General features: G+C 37.7%; 1 protein-coding gene across 1 annotated transcript in view; it reads left to right on the top strand.

Annotated features, from left to right (window-relative positions):
• ryr3 (ryanodine receptor 3) overlaps positions 1-19,512 on the top strand; it is a 126,952-nt gene that overhangs the window by 76,324 nt on the left and 31,116 nt on the right. The window contains exons 45-70 of the mRNA XM_088002273.1: positions 1,386-1,518; positions 4,590-4,693; positions 5,593-5,728; positions 6,164-6,325; positions 8,025-8,167; positions 8,395-8,515; positions 9,111-9,280; positions 9,729-9,949; positions 10,896-10,986; positions 11,195-11,335; positions 12,445-12,608; positions 12,727-12,805; positions 12,905-12,994; positions 15,014-15,157; positions 15,387-15,449; positions 15,523-15,598; positions 15,680-15,806; positions 15,998-16,113; positions 16,191-16,258; positions 16,341-16,462; positions 17,137-17,186; positions 17,262-17,322; positions 17,416-17,654; positions 18,145-18,226; positions 18,967-19,097; positions 19,192-19,310. Of these exons, the coding sequence (XP_087858399.1) occupies positions 1,386-1,518; positions 4,590-4,693; positions 5,593-5,728; positions 6,164-6,325; positions 8,025-8,167; positions 8,395-8,515; positions 9,111-9,280; positions 9,729-9,949; positions 10,896-10,986; positions 11,195-11,335; positions 12,445-12,608; positions 12,727-12,805; positions 12,905-12,994; positions 15,014-15,157; positions 15,387-15,449; positions 15,523-15,598; positions 15,680-15,806; positions 15,998-16,113; positions 16,191-16,258; positions 16,341-16,462; positions 17,137-17,186; positions 17,262-17,322; positions 17,416-17,654; positions 18,145-18,226; positions 18,967-19,097; positions 19,192-19,310 (3,153 nt within the window). The remainder of the gene's footprint in view (positions 1-1,385; positions 1,519-4,589; positions 4,694-5,592; positions 5,729-6,163; positions 6,326-8,024; positions 8,168-8,394; positions 8,516-9,110; positions 9,281-9,728; positions 9,950-10,895; positions 10,987-11,194; positions 11,336-12,444; positions 12,609-12,726; positions 12,806-12,904; positions 12,995-15,013; positions 15,158-15,386; positions 15,450-15,522; positions 15,599-15,679; positions 15,807-15,997; positions 16,114-16,190; positions 16,259-16,340; positions 16,463-17,136; positions 17,187-17,261; positions 17,323-17,415; positions 17,655-18,144; positions 18,227-18,966; positions 19,098-19,191; positions 19,311-19,512) is intronic.

The following is a 19,512-nucleotide window of genomic DNA, read 5'->3' as shown; positions in this document are numbered from 1 at the left end:
TTTACATACACCAGATGACTCTGGATTAGGGATGAATTATCCAAATTAAAACTGAACAAAATCAGATGTGTAATGAGCAGCTCAGAAAATAAATAATCTTATTTTCTTTAATCTACCCTCAACACAGGTTCAGGAAAAGATGGTTTCTAGTTATGCTGGTCGATCTGGTATTGTATAGCCGAATATATTTTTTTGCACTCTTCAATGACAGTGAGAAATAGATTTTTTTAATTATTATTTTCTTTTTCTCATTGGTATCTCTTGTATGCTTGTGTATCTGTAATAAACACTTTTCAATAAATATATTACACACTACATACACCGAATGAAAAGACATATACACATTTTTTCTCACTGTCTGAAGTGAAATCAACCAAGCTTTTCTTGTTTTATCTTAGCTAGAATTACCTAAATTATTTATATTTGCTAAATGCCATAAAACATATGGTATTTGATTTATTGCTTACTGCAGCAAACATATTTCATTTGTGTGGCACTTATGCATTTTTAAAAATATATTTCTTAATGTGGGATGTTTTCTGGGAACTTTTACTTTGGTAATTGTAGACGGTGCTATTTAATATATTTTAATTATTTGGTCATAGCATCTCCTATAAAATCAGGAATTGTCGTGAAATATAAGCAAAGGCTAAATTTAAATTCATATTGGGTTGTACTTAAAACAAATTTTATCCTAAGACTCAAGAGGAGCCTAAAGCAACAGCCTAACACCCTGAAGAACCACAGGAGTAACGGAGACGGCGCAGGGACTGGACCCGGCTTGAGAGCGGCTTCTGAATGCGTGCTGACAGAAGCTGGAGGAGCCAGCTGGGATTGAATGCCAGAACCAAACAGGGATTGAGCCTCAGCCTGACAGACAGACGGACCTCTGGGAAGCTCTAAGACCCGATGACTGACGCTGACGATCGGATCAGTCAGAGACGGATTCCAGTCCGCCACTCGATACGCCTCTCACTGTGGCCATATAAAGCTCCCGGGGGCTGTAATATGTATTTTATGACCATCTAGGTTGCATCATTAATTAGCTTTTATTTATACAATCAGGTTCTTTATGGTTGATAATAAAATAACATTTTAATAGCTAAAAAGGCTTTATGATAGATGGACATTCAGAGAAGTTGCTTTAGTCGTCCAGATCTGCTCATGACTCAAGTTGGACTTGGTGTGATTGAAAGTTAAGCAGCTGCTTAATGAGATTTTCTTTAAAACATTAGTTGTATTTTTCACCATTTGTCAATATTTTACCATAATTTTAACTCAATTCTGGGATCAGTCGACTGATTGATATGCAAAAAAAAGTTACTCTCTGGATCTCCCAGTTGTATTAAAGTGAAGCTAAAACTGTGTGCCTCTGTTTTCTACAGGAGATTGCCTTTCCCAAAATGGTGGCCAGCTGCTGTCGATTTCTGTGCTATTTCTGCCGCATCAGCCGGCAGAACCAGAAGGCCATGTTTGACCACCTGAGCTACCTGCTGGAGAACAGCAGCGTTGGACTGGGTAAGGCAGCGGTGTTGAACTCTTTTTCATGTCGGACCAAATCCAGATCATCAATGCTCTTAAAGGGCCAGTTGTGCCAGAATGTATTGATAAAACCTGTTCACAAACTGTTAAACTATCAATGAATTGGCAGAGATCGGCCTCCTGGATGATCGGTATCAGAATCAGCATCAAAAAAACTGATCGAAGCATCTCTAGTAAATACCACTCTCCATTTCGAAATGCAAATTAATTAGAGCATCTTTGCTTGTTTGCTACTTCTGTAATATTTAAATTAAGAACCATAATAACACCGGTATGATGTACTCTGCAAAAAATACAAGTTTTACCAAGTATTTTTGGTCTAGTGTCTAGTGTAAATTTCTTAGTTTTGTCTTATTTCAAGTGAACTAACTTAAAATTAGCTCTTCAGCAAGATGTAGGAGCTTGTTTTAAATCAATAATTCCTTAATACTGATTAATATTCCTAAGTATTGGTTCCACTAATATGAGGAAATAATACAAAGATATTTCCTCATACTATAAGTGAGGAAATGTCTCAATTATAAAAGACATTTAATCAATAACAAGGAATTATTGACTTAAAACAAGCTCCTTTATCTTGCTAAAATGTTGCTTCTGAGCTAATTTTGTCTTATTTCAAGTGCAGTAACATAGTTCTCTAGAAACTAGACTAAAAACACTTGGTAAGATTTTGTGTTTTTGCACAATGAGCTAATAATAGTAGGTACTGTATGTGCAGAATGTAGCTTAGGAATGATGAAGTATCTGGTTTTGACATGTTGGTATGAGGCACCCCAAAGTAAACTCTGCTTAGGGCCCCAAAAGGCTTGGGGCCCCATTCTGAAAATTAACATCCTGTTTTGTAATTTCTGGAACTGACAGATAATTAGCTCTGACTACTATTTTAAGGTTGTTGTTGTTGTTGTTGTTAGTAAAACTGCAGAAATCTGGAAAAATAAGGAATTTCTAAATAAAATCATACGAGAACCGAGGTATTTACTCATGCTGCGTGTTTTGTATTAAAATGCCAAGTTGTTTTAAAGAGTTTTCAGCCAATCAATATTAAAACTCAGTCATAAACAGGCCGTGTTTCCAAATGCAGCCAAGATATCAGGTTAAGAGAAAGGCAGTTGGTGGACTGAGCAGGATGGCGAAACGGTGAGACACGCAGGGTGGGACTGACGACGACACACAACAGTTGTTGTCCAACAAAACACATTAGATCAGAGGCTTCCAAAGTCATACAGGTTTTAGATTTCCTCCTGAATCAAATGATTGGTTCACCAGTGGAGAACCTGAAGACATGTTGAAGAAGAGGTTAATTAGTCATTTGAATCAGCTGTGTTGGAGCGATGCGCCTGAAACTTGGCGGACATCGACCCTCAAGGACTGAAGCTGGGCACTCCCTGCTTCAGACGTTTGCCAAGTCTCTTTAAAAGCATAATTTGATCTGGAGAAAATACTTGGAGGGCATCGTCTGTATAATGTGACTTTCAAAATAAGATCATGAAACAATAGGAGAGACAAAAACTGGATGACAAAAGTCTTCGCTGGCCCCAACCAGCCAATTTGGTTCACAGAGACTTCATAATTGATTTTATTTTATTTTTTTCTTTGTTTTATAAATTATGAATATTTAAAATGTTCTCCACTTCCAGTGTTAAATATTCATTAGAATTTAAATGCAATTGATCTTTGATTATGTGTTCTTTGTATTAGCTGAAAATGGTCTTTAAAAAAAACAATATTGTTTATTGCGATAACAATTTATTGTCCAGCAAAATTTGTTTTCGTGACAAATCATTAGAAGTTTATGATCTGGAAAGATAATTTTATTATTGATTGGTTTGCTCTTGTGAAAACATGTTTTCATAAGCTGACTTGAATGCTCTTAATTTGAATGTTAACATTTTTAATTTTGTTAAAATTAAAATTCAGATTTTTAGTTTGGCAAAACTGTTACACTAAGTGTATGCCAAAGTCCAAGACCTTTAAATGTTTAGATTATAAAAAAAGATGATAAATTCCCAATTTACTGTCCACTGTTAACATTATTAGAATTAAATTATTAAATTAGAGCAGCAATAGAAAAGAAACAAAATATATTGTGGAAATTTCTTGGTACAAATGGAAAAATGTATTTAAGGAAAGCAGTTGATACAGCTAACCACACTTTATTACTCTTAAATTACATGAATGTGGGAGAAAAGGGACATTTTACTACTGGTTAAGTAATTATTTGACAAATAGGAAATAGTTCGTACAATTACAAAATAAAAGATCAGATGTTTAAGAGGAGATTAAATGTGGAGTCCCCCAGGGTTCAGTGCTTGGACCAAAGTTTTTTTTATATTATATTTTAAGAACATTTATGACATATAAAATATTAACTTTTTTCTTTTGCTGATCATAATGTTTTTTGTAAAAAATTGTATAGAATTTTTAGTTTGTCTATAAAATGTCTAAACTTGAGAGGTTTACAGACAAATTGTAATGAAACCAAATTTATGATTTGTGGTAACAGACAAATAGATGATTCTATGATATTCCAGTGGAAAGAGTATAAAATTATTATAAACTTAACTGTAAATCTCATGTAAAATAATTAAAACAAAAACCTTGGAGAAGTATTTAATTTTTAAATAAAGTAAAAAATAAATAAAAAAAAACCCACGCCTCGGTGACATGTAGCTAAAAATAGGATGAGTTTTTTTCTTGCCTGGTTCAAAGCTGTGACCGCTGCGAGGCTAAGTGGTTGTGACTGTTCTCTTAAAGTATAAATATTTTACTTTCTCCTCCTAGCTCCTGTGGGTAATTTATCCTGTCATGATCTGACAGCTGCATTTATTTTGAGATTAAATGACACACAGGTGGATTCAGGGTGATAAAACCAAACCTTTCAGATTGTTGTAAATAATTTGAAGTCCGTGGATCATTTTACACGAAAAGAAAAGTTTGAGCACTTTTTCAAGGCTTTGCAGTAGAAACAGAAACATTGAATCTGATGTGATACGTTGCCACCTTTTATTGTTTCATTTAAAATGAACTTTTTTTTCGTTTGTGTTCAGCGTCTGAAGCGATGCGAGGCTCTACTCCTCTGGATGTCGCAGCATCTTCAGTGATGGACAACAACGGTCTGGCTTTAGCTCTGGAGGAACCTGACCTGGAAAAGGTTTGACAAACCTGGAAAATCTCAGTCTAAATAACAAAGTTTAAACAACTAAACATGCCAGGTTAGCCTCAAACTATCAATCTGTTGTAAGATTTGAAATAATGAGTGAAAATGACACACTTACAGGTACATTTCAATAAATTATAACAAATTTTAACTGAGTTTTATTAAAGTGATGCTAATTAGAGAAATCATTTATTTCTTTAACTTACTGATAAAAATGAAGAGCCCACTGCAGTGAACTCCATTGAAAACCTCCTAGTTTTTCCTCCAACATCAGTGTTGTTTCTAAATGAATATGATCTTTGCATTATTGGAGCTCTGAAAGCACTGCATTTCTCATTTTCTGCAAATAAATACAATATTTTTGCTTGTAATTTCAGAGACATGTTGTCAGTAGTTCATAGAACAAAAGAAAATATTTATTTTACTCAAACAAAAACCTATAAAAAGTAAAATAAGAGTTGTAGTGATATGCTATATTAATTTGTACTTCTATATTTAAAAAAACAACCTTTTTGAGGCTGCACAGTTTGAATTTCATATAATAAATTAATAAAAAGTATTTGGTTTCTGCGTGCATGTTTGTCTTAATACTCTGAAACTCTCCGAAAACATCCATGATCCATTTATTGGTGAACCAAACAAAGCTGGTAGTCTTATTTTTTTTTCCTCCTGCTGACTGTTTTTATCAAACAATGTGATTTTTGAAGCATAATTCAGTTTGCTCTAGTCACGTTTTGCATAAAAATACAAAAAACTTATTGGTTCAGGACAAATGTTTCCATTTTGGATATAATTTTGGGATTAGAATCACAAGTCCATATTTTCACACATTTAGTTGTTGTAAATAATGTCAGAAACGTCCAGGAGTCTTACCCAGACGTGTGTTTGTTCAGGTGGTGATGTACCTGGCAGGCTGCGGCCTGCAGAGCTGTGCCATACTGGTTGCCAAGGGTTACCCGGACCTGGGCTGGAACCCCATAGAGGGAGAGCGTTACCTCTCATTCCTGAGATTTGTCGTCTTCTGCAATGGTACGTCAGTCAACTTTCATATCAAATATTCCCTCAGAGATAATCTTTCAGTGAATTAAATAGTGTAGCTCCGACAATCAGGAGTGATTACCTTGAAATTGAATTGTATAGCTTAGAAAAGTAGTGGTTGTGTTTAAAAAGGGATCATTTAGAATAGATTATGTAGGTAAATATGAACTGTGTACACAGATTCATAGAAAAATGCATTATGTTGATAGAAATGAGAACAGGATATGCTGTGACTAAAAGAAATCTGCCAGGAAAGGCTGCCAAGCTGCTGCTGAGTAGCCAGGACTAAGAAGTAAAAATGTTGGTCAGCTTTTTCAACACTTCCAGTAATAACTGTGCTCCAGCTGACTCCATCCATTCCTTTTGTGCGTGATATGAATCGTTAATGTGCGTGGAAGATTAATGTGGAGCTCCTTCTGGCTGTAGGTGAGAGCGTGGAGGAAAATGCTAACGTGGTGGTGAAGCTGCTGATCCGACGTCCCGAGTGCTTCGGCCCCGCCCTGAGAGGCGAGGGGGGACAAGGTCTTCTGGCTGCGATGAAGGAGGCCATCAAGATCTCTGAGGATCCCGCGCTGGACCTGCCCAAGAGCCCGGCTGGAGCCACCGCAGGGTAGAAATATCTCCAGTTTCACTGGCTCCCTCTAGCTTGTAAACCAGACATGGTCAAAATCCTATTTAAAAGGGAACCTCCTCTGCAAAATTCACGTTTTTGTATTTCCATTTGGGTCTCAATTGCTTCTAAAAACAACCCAAGCTCTTAAAAGAAACACCCAGTCATTATTTTGGCAATAAGTTAATGTTTTTTGGTGTCTAGAAAATGAGCCTCACTGGCTCTGTGTCATTACCTAGCAACCCCAGCTGAGTTCCAGCCCGTTACCTAGCAACCCCAGCTGAGTTCCAGCCTGTTACCTAGCAACCCCAGCTGAGTTCCAGCCTGTTACCTAGCAACCCCAGCTGGGTTCCAGCCTGTTACCTAGCAACCCCAGCTGAGTTACAGCCCGTTACCTAGCAACCCCTGCTGAGTTCCAGCACGTTTGGTCATTTGGTTTTATCACTGTATGTGCTGTACAGTGGCTGCTGGAAAAGACAAGTGTTTAGTTGTTGATTTAATATCCAGAAACCTTTTGCTACTTTTTGTTGGTTGCACAGAAGGCTCTACTTCTGCTTTTCAAAGATGGACGGTTGCGTAATTATGCATCTGTTTGCAGCCATTTTGTTTGTGCGAATATAAATCTTGGCACTTTAAGTTTGGATTTAAAGTGACAAGAGGCCCTAAAACAGCTCAGTCTGCGAAATATGCAGAACTAAGCAGACTAAAATCTCACTATCTAGAATGATTTTGTCCAAAAAAAAAATACTATGAATATGTTTTGTATTGCACATAAGGCTATCCTGTTCAAAGAAGCATATGTCACTTTTAAAGGTTATAAATAATTTCTGAGTGAAGCTTTGAAGGTCAGCTTAAAGCTAAAAACAATCAGATACTGTTGAGAAGCTTTTATTTTGCTCGAAAGAGAGATGCTGCTCTCATTCCACCCTTGATCAATTACATCGACCTCATCAGATTGTTTAAAAACCCCAAGGGAAATCAGAGGCTCAGATGCTCTTCATTGAGTTTTTCCAAAGGAATCCAGGCTGGATCTGTTTTATAGGGCAAGTCTTTGTTTTTAATTATGAATTTATTGTGTTGCTAAAGATCCAAAGCAGCTTCATTGTCCTCCATCCACAGGAAAAAGTCTTAACTTTCTCATTTTAAAACTCAGTTTTTATAATAAACACGTCTTCACTGAGCCTCTTTAAATGTTTATATATTTAAAATGTTAAATTGACATTTGTGTCTGTATTAACCAGGGTATTTATTTGTTGCGAGGGAATAAAAAAGAAAAGTTTTTCCTCATGTCCCCCAGTCGGCTCCGTTCACTTCCCAGTTATGAACTGCTTTGTGTTTATCTAGAAAATCCCAGTATGATAGACTGAAGGTTTTTATTTTTATCTTCTCTAGCAACATTTTTACAAAGCTACAGATTTAATTAGGTGATTTAAGGCGAAAAAACATAGTTGTAGCTTTGATATTTACTGGCGCTGCAGCTGCTTTCTTCGGTGTTTGTTCACATTGTTATGCAGAAGCTGAAACACAGTGGAGCTTTAATGCTGAATGTATTTGTAGCCTGAGGCGAAGCCAGGCATTTTGGAATTACAATCAGTGAAATATACAATGCAATGGGCAGAAAGGAGCTCAAAACGCAGCTACACACCAAGAAAACTCCAAAAAGAAGCTGTGATAGAGGCCAGAAAGTTGATCCCAGGCTCCTGTTTCTGTGCTGCAGGTCTGGTGAAGAGGAAGGAGAAGTTATCCACATGGGCAACGCCATCATGTCCTTCTACTCCGCCCTCATCGACCTGCTGGGACGCTGCGCTCCAGAGATGCATGTGAGGGAAACTGTTGATTAAATTACATTTACGCCTCAGTTAATGGCTGCTTGGTAAATAATTAATTATAAATCAATTAACAGGCTTCCGGCACATTTTTCACAAAAGTTCCAAGTCTGTTTACTGGAGATATTTCCAGTCATGACTGACTTTGAAAACAAAAATTCATTTGGGCTTTTTTGCAGTTTGCATGATCCAGTCTTCAGTGTTTCTTCTTTTCTTTGCAGCTTATCAATGCAGGGAAAGGTGAAGCGTTGCGTATCAGAGCCATCCTGCGCTCTCTGGTTCCCACGTCAGACCTGGTGGGCATCATCAGCATCCCCCTCAAGATGCCTGTGATTAACAAAGGTCGGCACATTTTAGTGGCTGGAGTCATTTCTGGAAATGTGAGAGTAAAAAGCTTTCAACTGTAGCAGGAAATGGTGTTTAGTTTTAAAGTTATAATCATGTTTTTGCTCTCATAAACCATCCTGCTGCTTTTTTATGCACAGATCACATCTCAGAAAATGGAATATTCACAATGGAACTAAAATAATTTGATAAATTTTCTATCTAAGTATCTCAAATAGTCTTTTTCAATTATATTATGTAAACATCCATCAACTTTTTTGGCTTTTTTAGCCTTTGCTACTAAACAAACAGCAGTTTTCCTTTTTCTGTAACAATGTGAATACATCATTTTACCTCAATTATTGTGTACAAATGTGGCAGCAGCAACAAATTCTGAAATATCTCTGCACTGCTACTTTTTTATTTTCCACGTTTTTATTGTGGCATATGCATCATTTGGTATTGTTTTAAACTATTAACTTTTTACTTTCAGTTAACTTTGTGCTCATACCCTCATTATGAAGTCTTTAGTAGCTTTCTAAAGCACACTGTGACATTAGATGCAGTGTTTAATCCGAGTTGTTTAATCTGAGGTGTTTAATCTGGACTACAGACGGATCCGTGACAGAACCTGACATGTCGGCCTGCTTCTGCCCGGACCACAAGGCCCCCATGGTGCTTTTCCTGGACAGAGTTTACGGCATTGAGGACCAGAGTTTCCTGCTGCAGATGCTGGAAGTCGGGTTCCTGCCGGACCTCAAGGCCTCGGCGTCTCTGGACACGGTGAGTCCAAAAGAACCTTCGTCTAATTCACAACTCTAAACTAAAATAACTACACCATTAAGCCACTTGAAGGGAAGAAAAAACTTCTCAAAAGCGTCTCAGACGTCTGATTTATTAGTGAAATATCACGATTTTAGATGTCACGAGGCGCCACTTTTATCTAACCATATGCAGGTGTGAGCACCATGGGAATTTCTGTCTGAAAATGTCCAATGTTTCAGATTTATGTCTCATTTGTTTTTTTTTATTATAAGCCAAAAAGTTCTGCAATCTGCTAACAAATATCTGGAAATACTTCCAGTAATTTTTTACTTTTTCACTTTTAAGCTTCAGTTTTATTCAGAAAACTTCTGCTTTCCTTTCTGAAATGAGGCACCAGGTATAAAAACACTTTTTTAGTTTATGTTTGTGTGAAAACTGGACCGGATGTCGGTTCTCCGTCCCACAGGAAGTACTGAGCACCACGGAGACGGCGCTGGCCATGAATCGCTACATCGGTTCAGCTCTGCTTCCTCTGCTGACCCGCTGCGCCGCTCTGTTCGGCAACACGGAGCACTACGCACATCTGGTCGACTCCACGCTGGAGACCATCTATCGGCTGTCCAAAGGTCGCTCGCTCACTAAAGCCCAGCGGGACGCCATTGAGGAGTGTCTGCTGGCCATCTGCAAGTACGCACTCACTTGGTTTGGCACAAAAACAGGGAGAGAAATAGATCTACAGGACTTTTATCTGAAGTCTCATGTGTCTGATAGTGTATTAGGGCCATTGTACATTAAAAAAGGATCAAATTTACGCCAAAAACCAAAAGATTTTCCAAAAATAAATTAGGAAATTTCTGAGCTCCAAAAGCTAAAAAATTGTGAGAAAAAGCTCATAAATCTTTAGGTTAATCTCATATTTTCTCAATAAAAATGGGATATTTCTGAGCTCTAGTAGGTTGAAAATTTGCAAGAAAAAATCTGAAATTTTGAAATTAATTTAAGAAATATCCTAGAAGAAACTTGGAAATTTCTAATTTAGAAAAGTCAAAGATTTGCAAGAAAAACTCAGAAATCTTTAGGTTAACTGCTGAATTTATTTATTTATTAAAAAAAAAAACTGAGATTTCTGAGTTTGATAATTTAAAATTTGTTAAAGAAATTTTATAGAACAAAAAGCATGGAAATATTTGAGTTCCAAAATTTGAAAGTGTCCATCTTTTGGAACACATGTCCCAAACAATGTGTAATTTTTTGGGGGAAGTTGTGTTTTGAAAAATTTCCAAAAGTTAAAAATGTTTGACTTATCAAACTCAGAAATGCAGAAGTTTTCTCTCTAAAAACATAACTTTTTACTAGCAGATTTTTAACTTAAATTCCTAATTATTTTCTTTTTTTGGCAGAAATTATCTCCTTTTTCCCTAATCTGCTGTTGTACATGTGAGCGGTTCACAGAACAGCGATCATCCATCCTGCAGAATTAATTGTAAAAGTAAAACTAGGAATTAAAATGATATCTAAGGAAATCCCACTGAAGTTATTTGACTTCTTCTTCCTGTTTGTGCTATTATTGCTGTCATCACAACCTGCTTTGAGATGTCTTTTATTTTTCATGTGCTTCTCTAATTGTCTGCAGGCATCTTCGACCATCCATGATGCAGCAGCTGCTCAGGCGCCTCGTCTTCGATGTTCCTCTGCTCACTGAATACTGCAAGATGCCTCTCCGGGTGAGGGAGCACATCTGTTTTCTTCTTGCAGACGTCGAACATTTTACACCTGATTTCCTTCACCCTCCTCCAGAATATCCAGCACTCATGCTCCTCTAGTTTCCTTGTTTATCTTTACAAATTTGAGCTAAAACACGGTGCACAAGATAATTTATTTTCATTATAGTATTTCACTGAATTAGGTTTTGCCTCTTGCATGTTTCTGCAGCTGCTGACCAACCACTATGAGCAGAACTGGAAGTACTACTGCCTGCCGTCTGGGATGGGCGGCTTCGGCATGGCCTCTGAGGAAGAGCTGCTGCTCACAAAGAAACTCTTCTGGGGAATTTTTGACTCTCTTTCTCAGAAGGTATGTTGGCTTTCTGTTATCTTCAAATAAATTTGTTTTGCTGCTGCTTCTTTTAAAAAGTGGGAACAGCTCAATATTTTATAAAAACAAAATGCTTCCAGTAATTAGGCTCTCGCCGGCTTTTTGTTTTCTTTTTGCTCTGTTTTATGGTAATTTCTCGAGCTTTGCTTTCCTGAGAGAGACGGTTTTGTACTGAATGCATAATGAAGTGCTGTGAGCCTTGCAGCTGAAGCAAAGCCCAGATTGATCATTTATCAGTCTGTGACAGGGTCTGTTTCAACGCACACTTTACCAGATTTCACATCAACTCCAAACTGTCCACAGTGTCTTTTTTCTCATGTCATAAATACAAGATTGAAAATATTTTGTCAATACTGTATCTTACCGATGAGAACCAAGTTGGGAATAAAAATAAAGTGGAAGAAACAATTGAATGGTTAACATATTTTACAAATAAATATCTGAAAAGTGTGGCTTGCATTTATGTTTAGTCCCTCTGAATCAGTATTTGACATCTTCAAAAAAAAAAAAAACTGCTGCACTGAGATTGAATTACTCTGTTCACTTTTGATAAAATTTGGTGGCACTGGATTTTATTTTGGAGTTTCAGAGTAAAGGGGGCTGAGAAAATGTGCATGCCATACTTTTAAAAACTATGTATCCTTTTACTTACAATTTTTAGTTTGTGTTGATCTGTCACTGGAAAAACATAAACTCTTACCAAGTATTATTAGTGCAAAAATCTTAGTACACTTGAAACAAGACAAAACAAACTTACAAGTGGATAATTCCTTAATATTAAGGAATCAGTAGTTAATAGTCCCATATAATAACTTATAATGTGGGGAAAATATCTTGTTCCACTGGAATTATTGACTAAAAGAACCTCCTATATTTGCTGAAAAGTTGGTTGTAAGTTAGTTTAGTCTTATTTCAAGTGTAATAAGATATTTGCAGTAGAAATCAGACCAAAAATGCTTGGCAGGATTTTGTGTTTCTGCAGTTCAGGTTAGATTCTGCGTTGACATTTGTGGCTGTAACGTAACAACATTCACAAATAAATCAAAAAGGCAGAAACCAGCTTCCTAAGCCTTTTGTTTGTGTTGTAGAAATATGATTCTGAGCTGTTTAAAATGGCCAAGTCGTGCCTGTGTGCCATTGCTGGAGCTTTGCCTCCAGACTTCGTGGACACCAGCTTAGGGGCGACGGTGGAGAAGCAGGAGTCGGTGGATGCACAGGGAAACTTTGAGCCCAAACCCATCAACACTGCCAAGTATGAGATTTTACTTGTGTTTGTGCACAATGTTATGCAAGAATGTATTTAAAACACATGCAAAGCAGCTGACTTTTGGCTAATGACAGATATTTAAGCAGTCATTTCTCTTTTCCAGCATCTCCCTTCCTGAAAAACTTGACTACATTGCTAATAAGTATGCAGAGCATTCCCACGACAAGTGGGCTTCAGAGAAGGTCAGAACCTCCTCTTTCTGTACCACATCTGCATATTTTACCCATGCAGCGTGTGTTGCTCAGAGGTGCAGTAATGACTCTGATAACCTGCATCTGTAGATGTCGGCTGGCTGGAAACACGGAGACAGTTTGGACGAGCAGGCCAAAGCCCATCCGCTGCTGAAGCCGTATAAATCTTTAAGTGAGAAGGTATGGAGCGCTGCACTGTCTCCAAAAACAAAGAATCTCCCTTATTTGTTGGTTTTTACTCGCTGTTTTTATTGCAAAGTCAGAACAATTCAAATATGACTTAAAAAACTCAAGTTATGTTGATTTCTTATGGGATTACTGATATTTTCCCTGCTCTGCAGCGCTTTAGAGTAACTTGTTTCAAAAAGCTGATAATGTCTTCATCAAAATTGCAGGAAAGAGATAATTATGTGTTAACGTTCTCAATGAATGAAAATAAACTACATGTTCTTTTATGTTATGACGTTCTGTCCCACAAAGTTTCAACTAATAGTTGCCTTGATTGAAAGTTTCTCCCAGAAAACCTGCTAAGCCTGGTGGTTGGGCACTAAGGCAGTCATTCATCCAGCGACTCGCCGTGTTTATGAGTAAAAAGATGTTTAAAGTTGACAAGAAATTTGAAAATATCACTTGATAATTATGTTATTGGAAGATTAATACCTGAACACCAAATATAAAGTCTTAAAAAGTGCAAACACTTAAAAAAAACTTAAATAAATAAGCAAAGCTTAGCCTGGTGGGGGCACAAGTAAAGCCTGGTGGCCCGCCAGGCTTATAATACACCAGTGGAATAATTCAGACAAGTTCACTGACCCAAACATGCTTCAGAACTGAAATCCATTGAAATAAGGTGTGATTAAAAATATATGTGAATAAATTTAAATATAGGGAAATTTGTGAACGTTCCTACAATCTGTGTATTATACATATTTTGTTTTAAAAATCTTTATTTTTAAGGTATTGAGAGGATTACAAAAGCACAATTTCAGTCTGTGATCAGATACAAAATTCCTTCTCATGACATTTCCATTTACAAAAACAAAACAAAATGATGGAACAAGGGGGTATTATCTTGGAAAGACATTACTTTTATGTACATAACTAAGTATATTATATAATAAATGGACACTTCCTGAAGGATGAATTATGCAAGCAAAAACTCAGTGTCAAAGCAACCAAAAGGAACCAAAAGGAATCGAAATCCTGCAAAAACAGAGCCGGTATTAAATCCCTGAGCAGAATTTGATTTGATCTTCATTCTGTCATCCAGGATGAAATATTAATCATCCAACGCGACTTTTATTGTAGTTTACAACCAGAAAATACGATCCACAAAGTATATGGCATCAATAACATTCATTTTACAGCTGAATGTGTTGCTTGAATTGCTTCCACTCCAAATGATTTATACACTGATGGTAAATTAAAATAAATATTAAATACTTGCAAAGTTGAGTCTTTCTGACTTTAATCTTTAGTCATATAGATAAAAATAGGAGACACTTATATTTTTTTCTTATTAGTGAACATGTAGATCACAGGTGTCGAACTTGAGGCCCGTGGGCCAAATCTGGTCCGCCACAGCTTTTTATGTGGCCCTCTAGATTCTAAACTAAACACTAAATGTGATTAAATATTATGTTATCAATCAAATGAATGCGGTTTTTATCCGTTTACTGCCTGATTATATCCATCTCTCCAGTTTCTTGATCTTATTGTAGAAATTCACGCAAAATCCCTACACTTTTTTTCTATTGGGATTTTATTACAGATTTTTCTCAAACATTGTGAAAAACTTTCTTACTTGTACTAAGCAGCTGCCTCAGCCTTAACTGATGTCAGATTATAGACCATGATCTATATTACAGTCACATTATAGTCCATACAGTAGTAAAAGGTAGCATTTACTGTCATAAATGAGAGCAAATATCACAAATATTTCCAAATTAGTACCACAAACACTTAAGAATCACAAAATCCTGGAGAGTCTGAAAAGATGTTCAATAATATTAATTAATTTTAAGAATTAATTGATACTTTAACAGTTTGTGATCAGGTTTTATCAATACATTGTGGCACAACCGGCCCTTTAAGAGCCTTCAGGATCTGGATTTGGCCCAAAACCAAAATGAGTTTGACACCGGTGATGTAGAGTCTTACAGAGGACAATGAGTTCAGTGTTTCGTGTGTAATTTGCAGGAGAGGGAGACGTACCGCTGGCCTGTGAAAGAGTCCCTGAAGAGCATGCTGGCGATGAACTGGAACATTGAGAGGACCAAGGAGGGAGAAGCCATGTTCCAGCAGCGAGAGAGTGAAAAACAGAGGAAGCTCTCAGAAACTCAGGTAGCTCCTTCAGATTCTGACGCCATCACATTGCAAAATCTGTTGTCTTTTTTGTTGTGTTGATTCCCAAAATCTACTCCTCGCGATCCAGCGTTCAACAACTTTCTTATTTACAACTGAGACTAAGTCATTGAGTCTAGTAGAGTTTCTGACTGAAAACTGGTTAGTCTGAAAAAGGAGGATATGCATCTGCTGCCTTATTTGCATCCTCTCTGTTTAATTTGTGCAGTCTAACGGATTCAGTCCTGCTCCGATGGACCTGCACAATGTCACTTTGTCCCGAGAGTTACAGGTACGTCTCAGCTCATGTTGGTTTGCGGGAAAAAGACTCTCCACTGTTCAAGCTTACTTTTTTATTTCCACAGAGTATGGTGGAAGTGGTTGCAGAAAATTACCACAACATCTGGGCTAAGAAGAAGAAGTCAGAACTTCTGAGTAAAGGTGTCGAAATTAAAAAGCTTTGCTAAAAAAATAAGCAATTTTTTAAACATAATTTTGAATTAATTGTCTTTGACCGAACAGGAGGAGGGTTGGCTCACCCGCTGCTTGTTCCCTATGATACCCTGACTGCTAAAGAGAAGTACAGAGACAAAGAAAAGGCCCAAGAGCTCTTCAAGTTCCTGCAGATAAGTGGCTATGCTATCACAAGGTGAGCCTCTTTTAAATAGATTATTTTGTTTGTCGGTCTATGATTCCTAAATCTACAACTCAAATTCATTTTGGAGTGATGAAAACATGCAAGATTATGAATGTTTGATTTTCTTGCGTGTGAATTTTGTGGACTATTGAAGTTATGAGTAAAAACTAATTGGCTGGAGTTGATCTGTCTTTCGGTCTCAGAGGTCTGAAGGACATGGAGCAGGACTCGTCATCCATGGAAAAACGTTTTGCCTACAAGTTCCTAAAGAGGCTGCTGAAGAATATCGACTCTGCTCAGGAGTTTATCGCCCATCTGGGTGAGTCTGCAGCACTAATACTAATATTATCAATCGCTGAGATGTAAAAACTAAAATACTGACTCCACCGTTTACAGAGGCGATGGCCACCAGTGGGAAAACTGACAAGTCCCCCCATGACCAGGAGATCAAGTTCTTTGCAAAGGTGTGGATGAGGATTTGGAATTACTCCACTTGTTTTCAGAAAGTTTTTATTTTTACTGAGGTTTTCTTTTTATTCTCCTCAGGTTTTACTTCCATTGATTGATCAGACATTTAAGAACCACTGCCTTTACTTCCTGTCCACACCCAGCAAGAACCTGAGCAGCTGTGGTTGCGCCTCCAACAAGGAGAAGGAGATGCTCACCAGGTATCAAACAAATCACGGCCTTCTCCTTTAAACTGGTGGAGTGGAGTTGTCTGGCACTTTTATATGTTCCCAAAACCTTTTCTTAAAGGGCATCTATTATGGAAAATTTAACTTTTTTAATGTTTTTCATTCTTCCATTTGGGTCGCAACTTATTCTGAAAACAGCAAAGACGTTTTTTTGGCGATAGGTTGATGCTTTTTTGGTGTCTGGAAAATGAGCCATTTCAAAAACCTCAGAAATGTTGAGTCACAACCGTTACCTAGCAACCACAGCCGAGCCCAGCCCGGTCACCTAGCAACCATAGCTGAGCTCCAGCACATTTGGTCATCTGGTTGTACTGCTGTATCCACTGTACAATGACAAGATTTTTAAATTTTTTTTGTTGTTGGTTGTGCAGGAGGCTCCACTTCTGCTTTTCAAAGATGTACGGTCATATAATTGTACATCTGTTTGCAGCCATTTTGTAAACGTTGAGTTGCGGAGGCGTGGTCAGTAGCAGTTTATTTAGATTTAGGAGCTTAAAATAGGCAGAACGGAGCAGACTAAAATCTAAGAATGGCTTCATTTAGGTACTACGATCTGATAGACCACAATAGGTCACTTTTAATTTCTTTCACTTTTCTTTCCTGTCAGCTTTTCTTCAGTTCTGCCTTTATTTCCTCTCCTTTTCCAGCCTGTTCTGTAAGATGGCAGCTCTTGTTAGACACAGGATTTCTCTCTTTGGTAAGGTCGCCTCTGTCTCTGTCTGGAGTTTGACTTTGTTCCAGCAGACGATAGAAACATGTCTTTCTGTTTCAGGAAGTGACTCTGCGATCATGGTGAGCTGTCTTCACATCCTGTCCCACTCACTCGACACGAGGTACACAAACCTCCACGCCGTCTCCACTAACAAAGCTCTGGAAATGTGCCGTCATGTGACTTACGGTTATCAAAACGTCCAACTTTTCCTCAGAACAGTGATGAAATCCGGCGCAGAGCTGGTCAAAGTCGGCTTCAAGGCCTTCTTTGAGAACGCGGCGGAGGACTTGGAGAAGCTGGTGGAGATGCTGAAGCTGGGGAAGTTCATGCAGTCGCGCGCGCAGATGAAGAGCGTCACTCAGAGCATCAACTATGTGACCGTGGCCCTGCTGCCCATCCTCACTGCCCTGTTTGAACACATCAGGACGTATGAGTTTGACGTGGACCTGCTCGGTAAGACCAGCAGCTCGAGCTCTGCAAAAACACTTACCAAGTAGTTTTAGCCTAATTTCTAGTGCAAATATCTCAGTTCTACTGGCAGTTTATTCAACTTATAACAGGACATTTTTCCCATGTTATAAATTAATTTGTCTGCCACTAGAACAAACACTTTTTCATCAATATCAAGGAATTATTTACTTAAAAAAGCTTCTATATCTTGCTACAAAGTTACTTGTAAGTTACTTTGCCTTATTTTAAGTTTGCTAAGACATTTGCACTAGAAACTGGAGCAAAAATACTTTTTTTGCAGGGCAAGAAATTTTAGAGAGCCGACATTCAGCCATTTTTATTTTTTGGCAGAATCATGTTGAACTGTGTTGTATTTATTTTGGATAAAACAGAATGGAGCCAAATTAAACTTATCCATTTCCTGTCAGGATTCTCAACCTGCTTTACTCAGTGATTTATTCATTAATGTTTTATTTCTGTGTTTGTTTGTTAGTGGATGATGTGCAGCTGTCCTGCTACCGAATCCTGATGTGTTTCTACAGCCTGGGAACCGGAAAGAATGTCTTTGTGGAGAGGTGAGAGGTCAAGATCTTTAACGGTCCTGACCTGAAAGTTATTGTTTTGGCTCATTTAAATTTTATTTGCAAGAACTACAGCTATTTTTTCAGTAAGCCAATGATCTAATGCCAACAAGAAGCTCAAATTCAACAGAAATAAAATAAAAAAATTACAATAAGTCCTACATATTTCATCTTTGTGAAGCTTGAAACAAAAGTGTTCCAGGACATAATCTGTGTCTACGAGTCCAAGTCAGTTTTTGTTTTAAGCTTTTACATATTTAGAAAATCAGGGAGAAGTTCAAATTTAGCTCTGTTTGAACTGAAAACTAGAGAGAAAATGTGAGATTTTGATCACTGACTAAATTATCCTTTAATTAATTATGTGTTCAAAATGATCTGTCCTTGGTGGAGTTTGGGGAAAAGAGAAACGAATCAGATCTGTCGTGTGTTTTTATTTCTGTTAGGACACAAACCTTTAGCCACATAATTTTCCAAACCAAAGCCAGTGAGAAATTTCCAGATCTTTTCCCAACTTCTTGAGTTAAAATATCCTTTTTCCTAATCTAAAATACTTTTACTATAATTTTTTTTCTCTGTGCTCACAATTTGCTTACAAAATATTTACTATTGCAGTTTAGCTTTTATTTGCCATCACAGGAATCTGTAAATCAAACATTAGGTGAGCCTTTCTCTTATCTGTTTATCATATTTCCTGACATGTGATCAGTTGCATGAGTTTATTTGCTGCTTTTCAGGCATCTGCCAGCGATTGGGGAGAGTCTGGCGATCTTGGTGGGAGCGATGCCGGTGGCGTTCCTGGAGCCTCATCTTAACGCCCACAACCCACTTTCAGTTTTCAACACCAAGACGGCCCGAGAACGAGCCAGTGAGTTTCCAGCCAAGCCTCGGCTCATCTCTGACGCTCGCCGAGGCTGCGGTGCCTTTGTTCGCTCACGGTGATGGATGTTTCTGCGTTTCAGTCCTGAGCATGCCCGACACGGTGGAGGAGATGTGTCCAGAAATGCCTCGCCTCGACAAGCTGCTCAAGGACGTCAATGACGTGTCGGAGTGCGGCGCTCGCTACAGTGACATGCCACAGGTCCGCTTTTTATCTGAACTGCTGCTGCTTTTGAGAAATTATGTAAAAAATTAGGACTAATTTTTTTTTTCTTTTTTGATCCAACTGGAACATTTGAAAGAAGATTAGGGCAACTAAAAAATATTTTCTCAGAAATTTGATTTTAATCTTCTGAAATCAAATGTCAAAATTCTAGAGAAACAGTTAAAATTCTGAGAAATAA

The sequence above is a fragment of the Poecilia mexicana genome, unplaced genomic scaffold (genome assembly GCF_051168715.1).
Source record: "Poecilia mexicana isolate PSO_F unplaced genomic scaffold, ASM5116871v1 scaffold_21, whole genome shotgun sequence".
NCBI classification, from domain to species: Eukaryota; Metazoa; Chordata; class Actinopteri; order Cyprinodontiformes; family Poeciliidae; genus Poecilia; species Poecilia mexicana.
The sequence above is the reverse complement of the archived record's forward strand: the minus strand, read 5'-3'. Positions and strand labels throughout refer to the sequence as shown.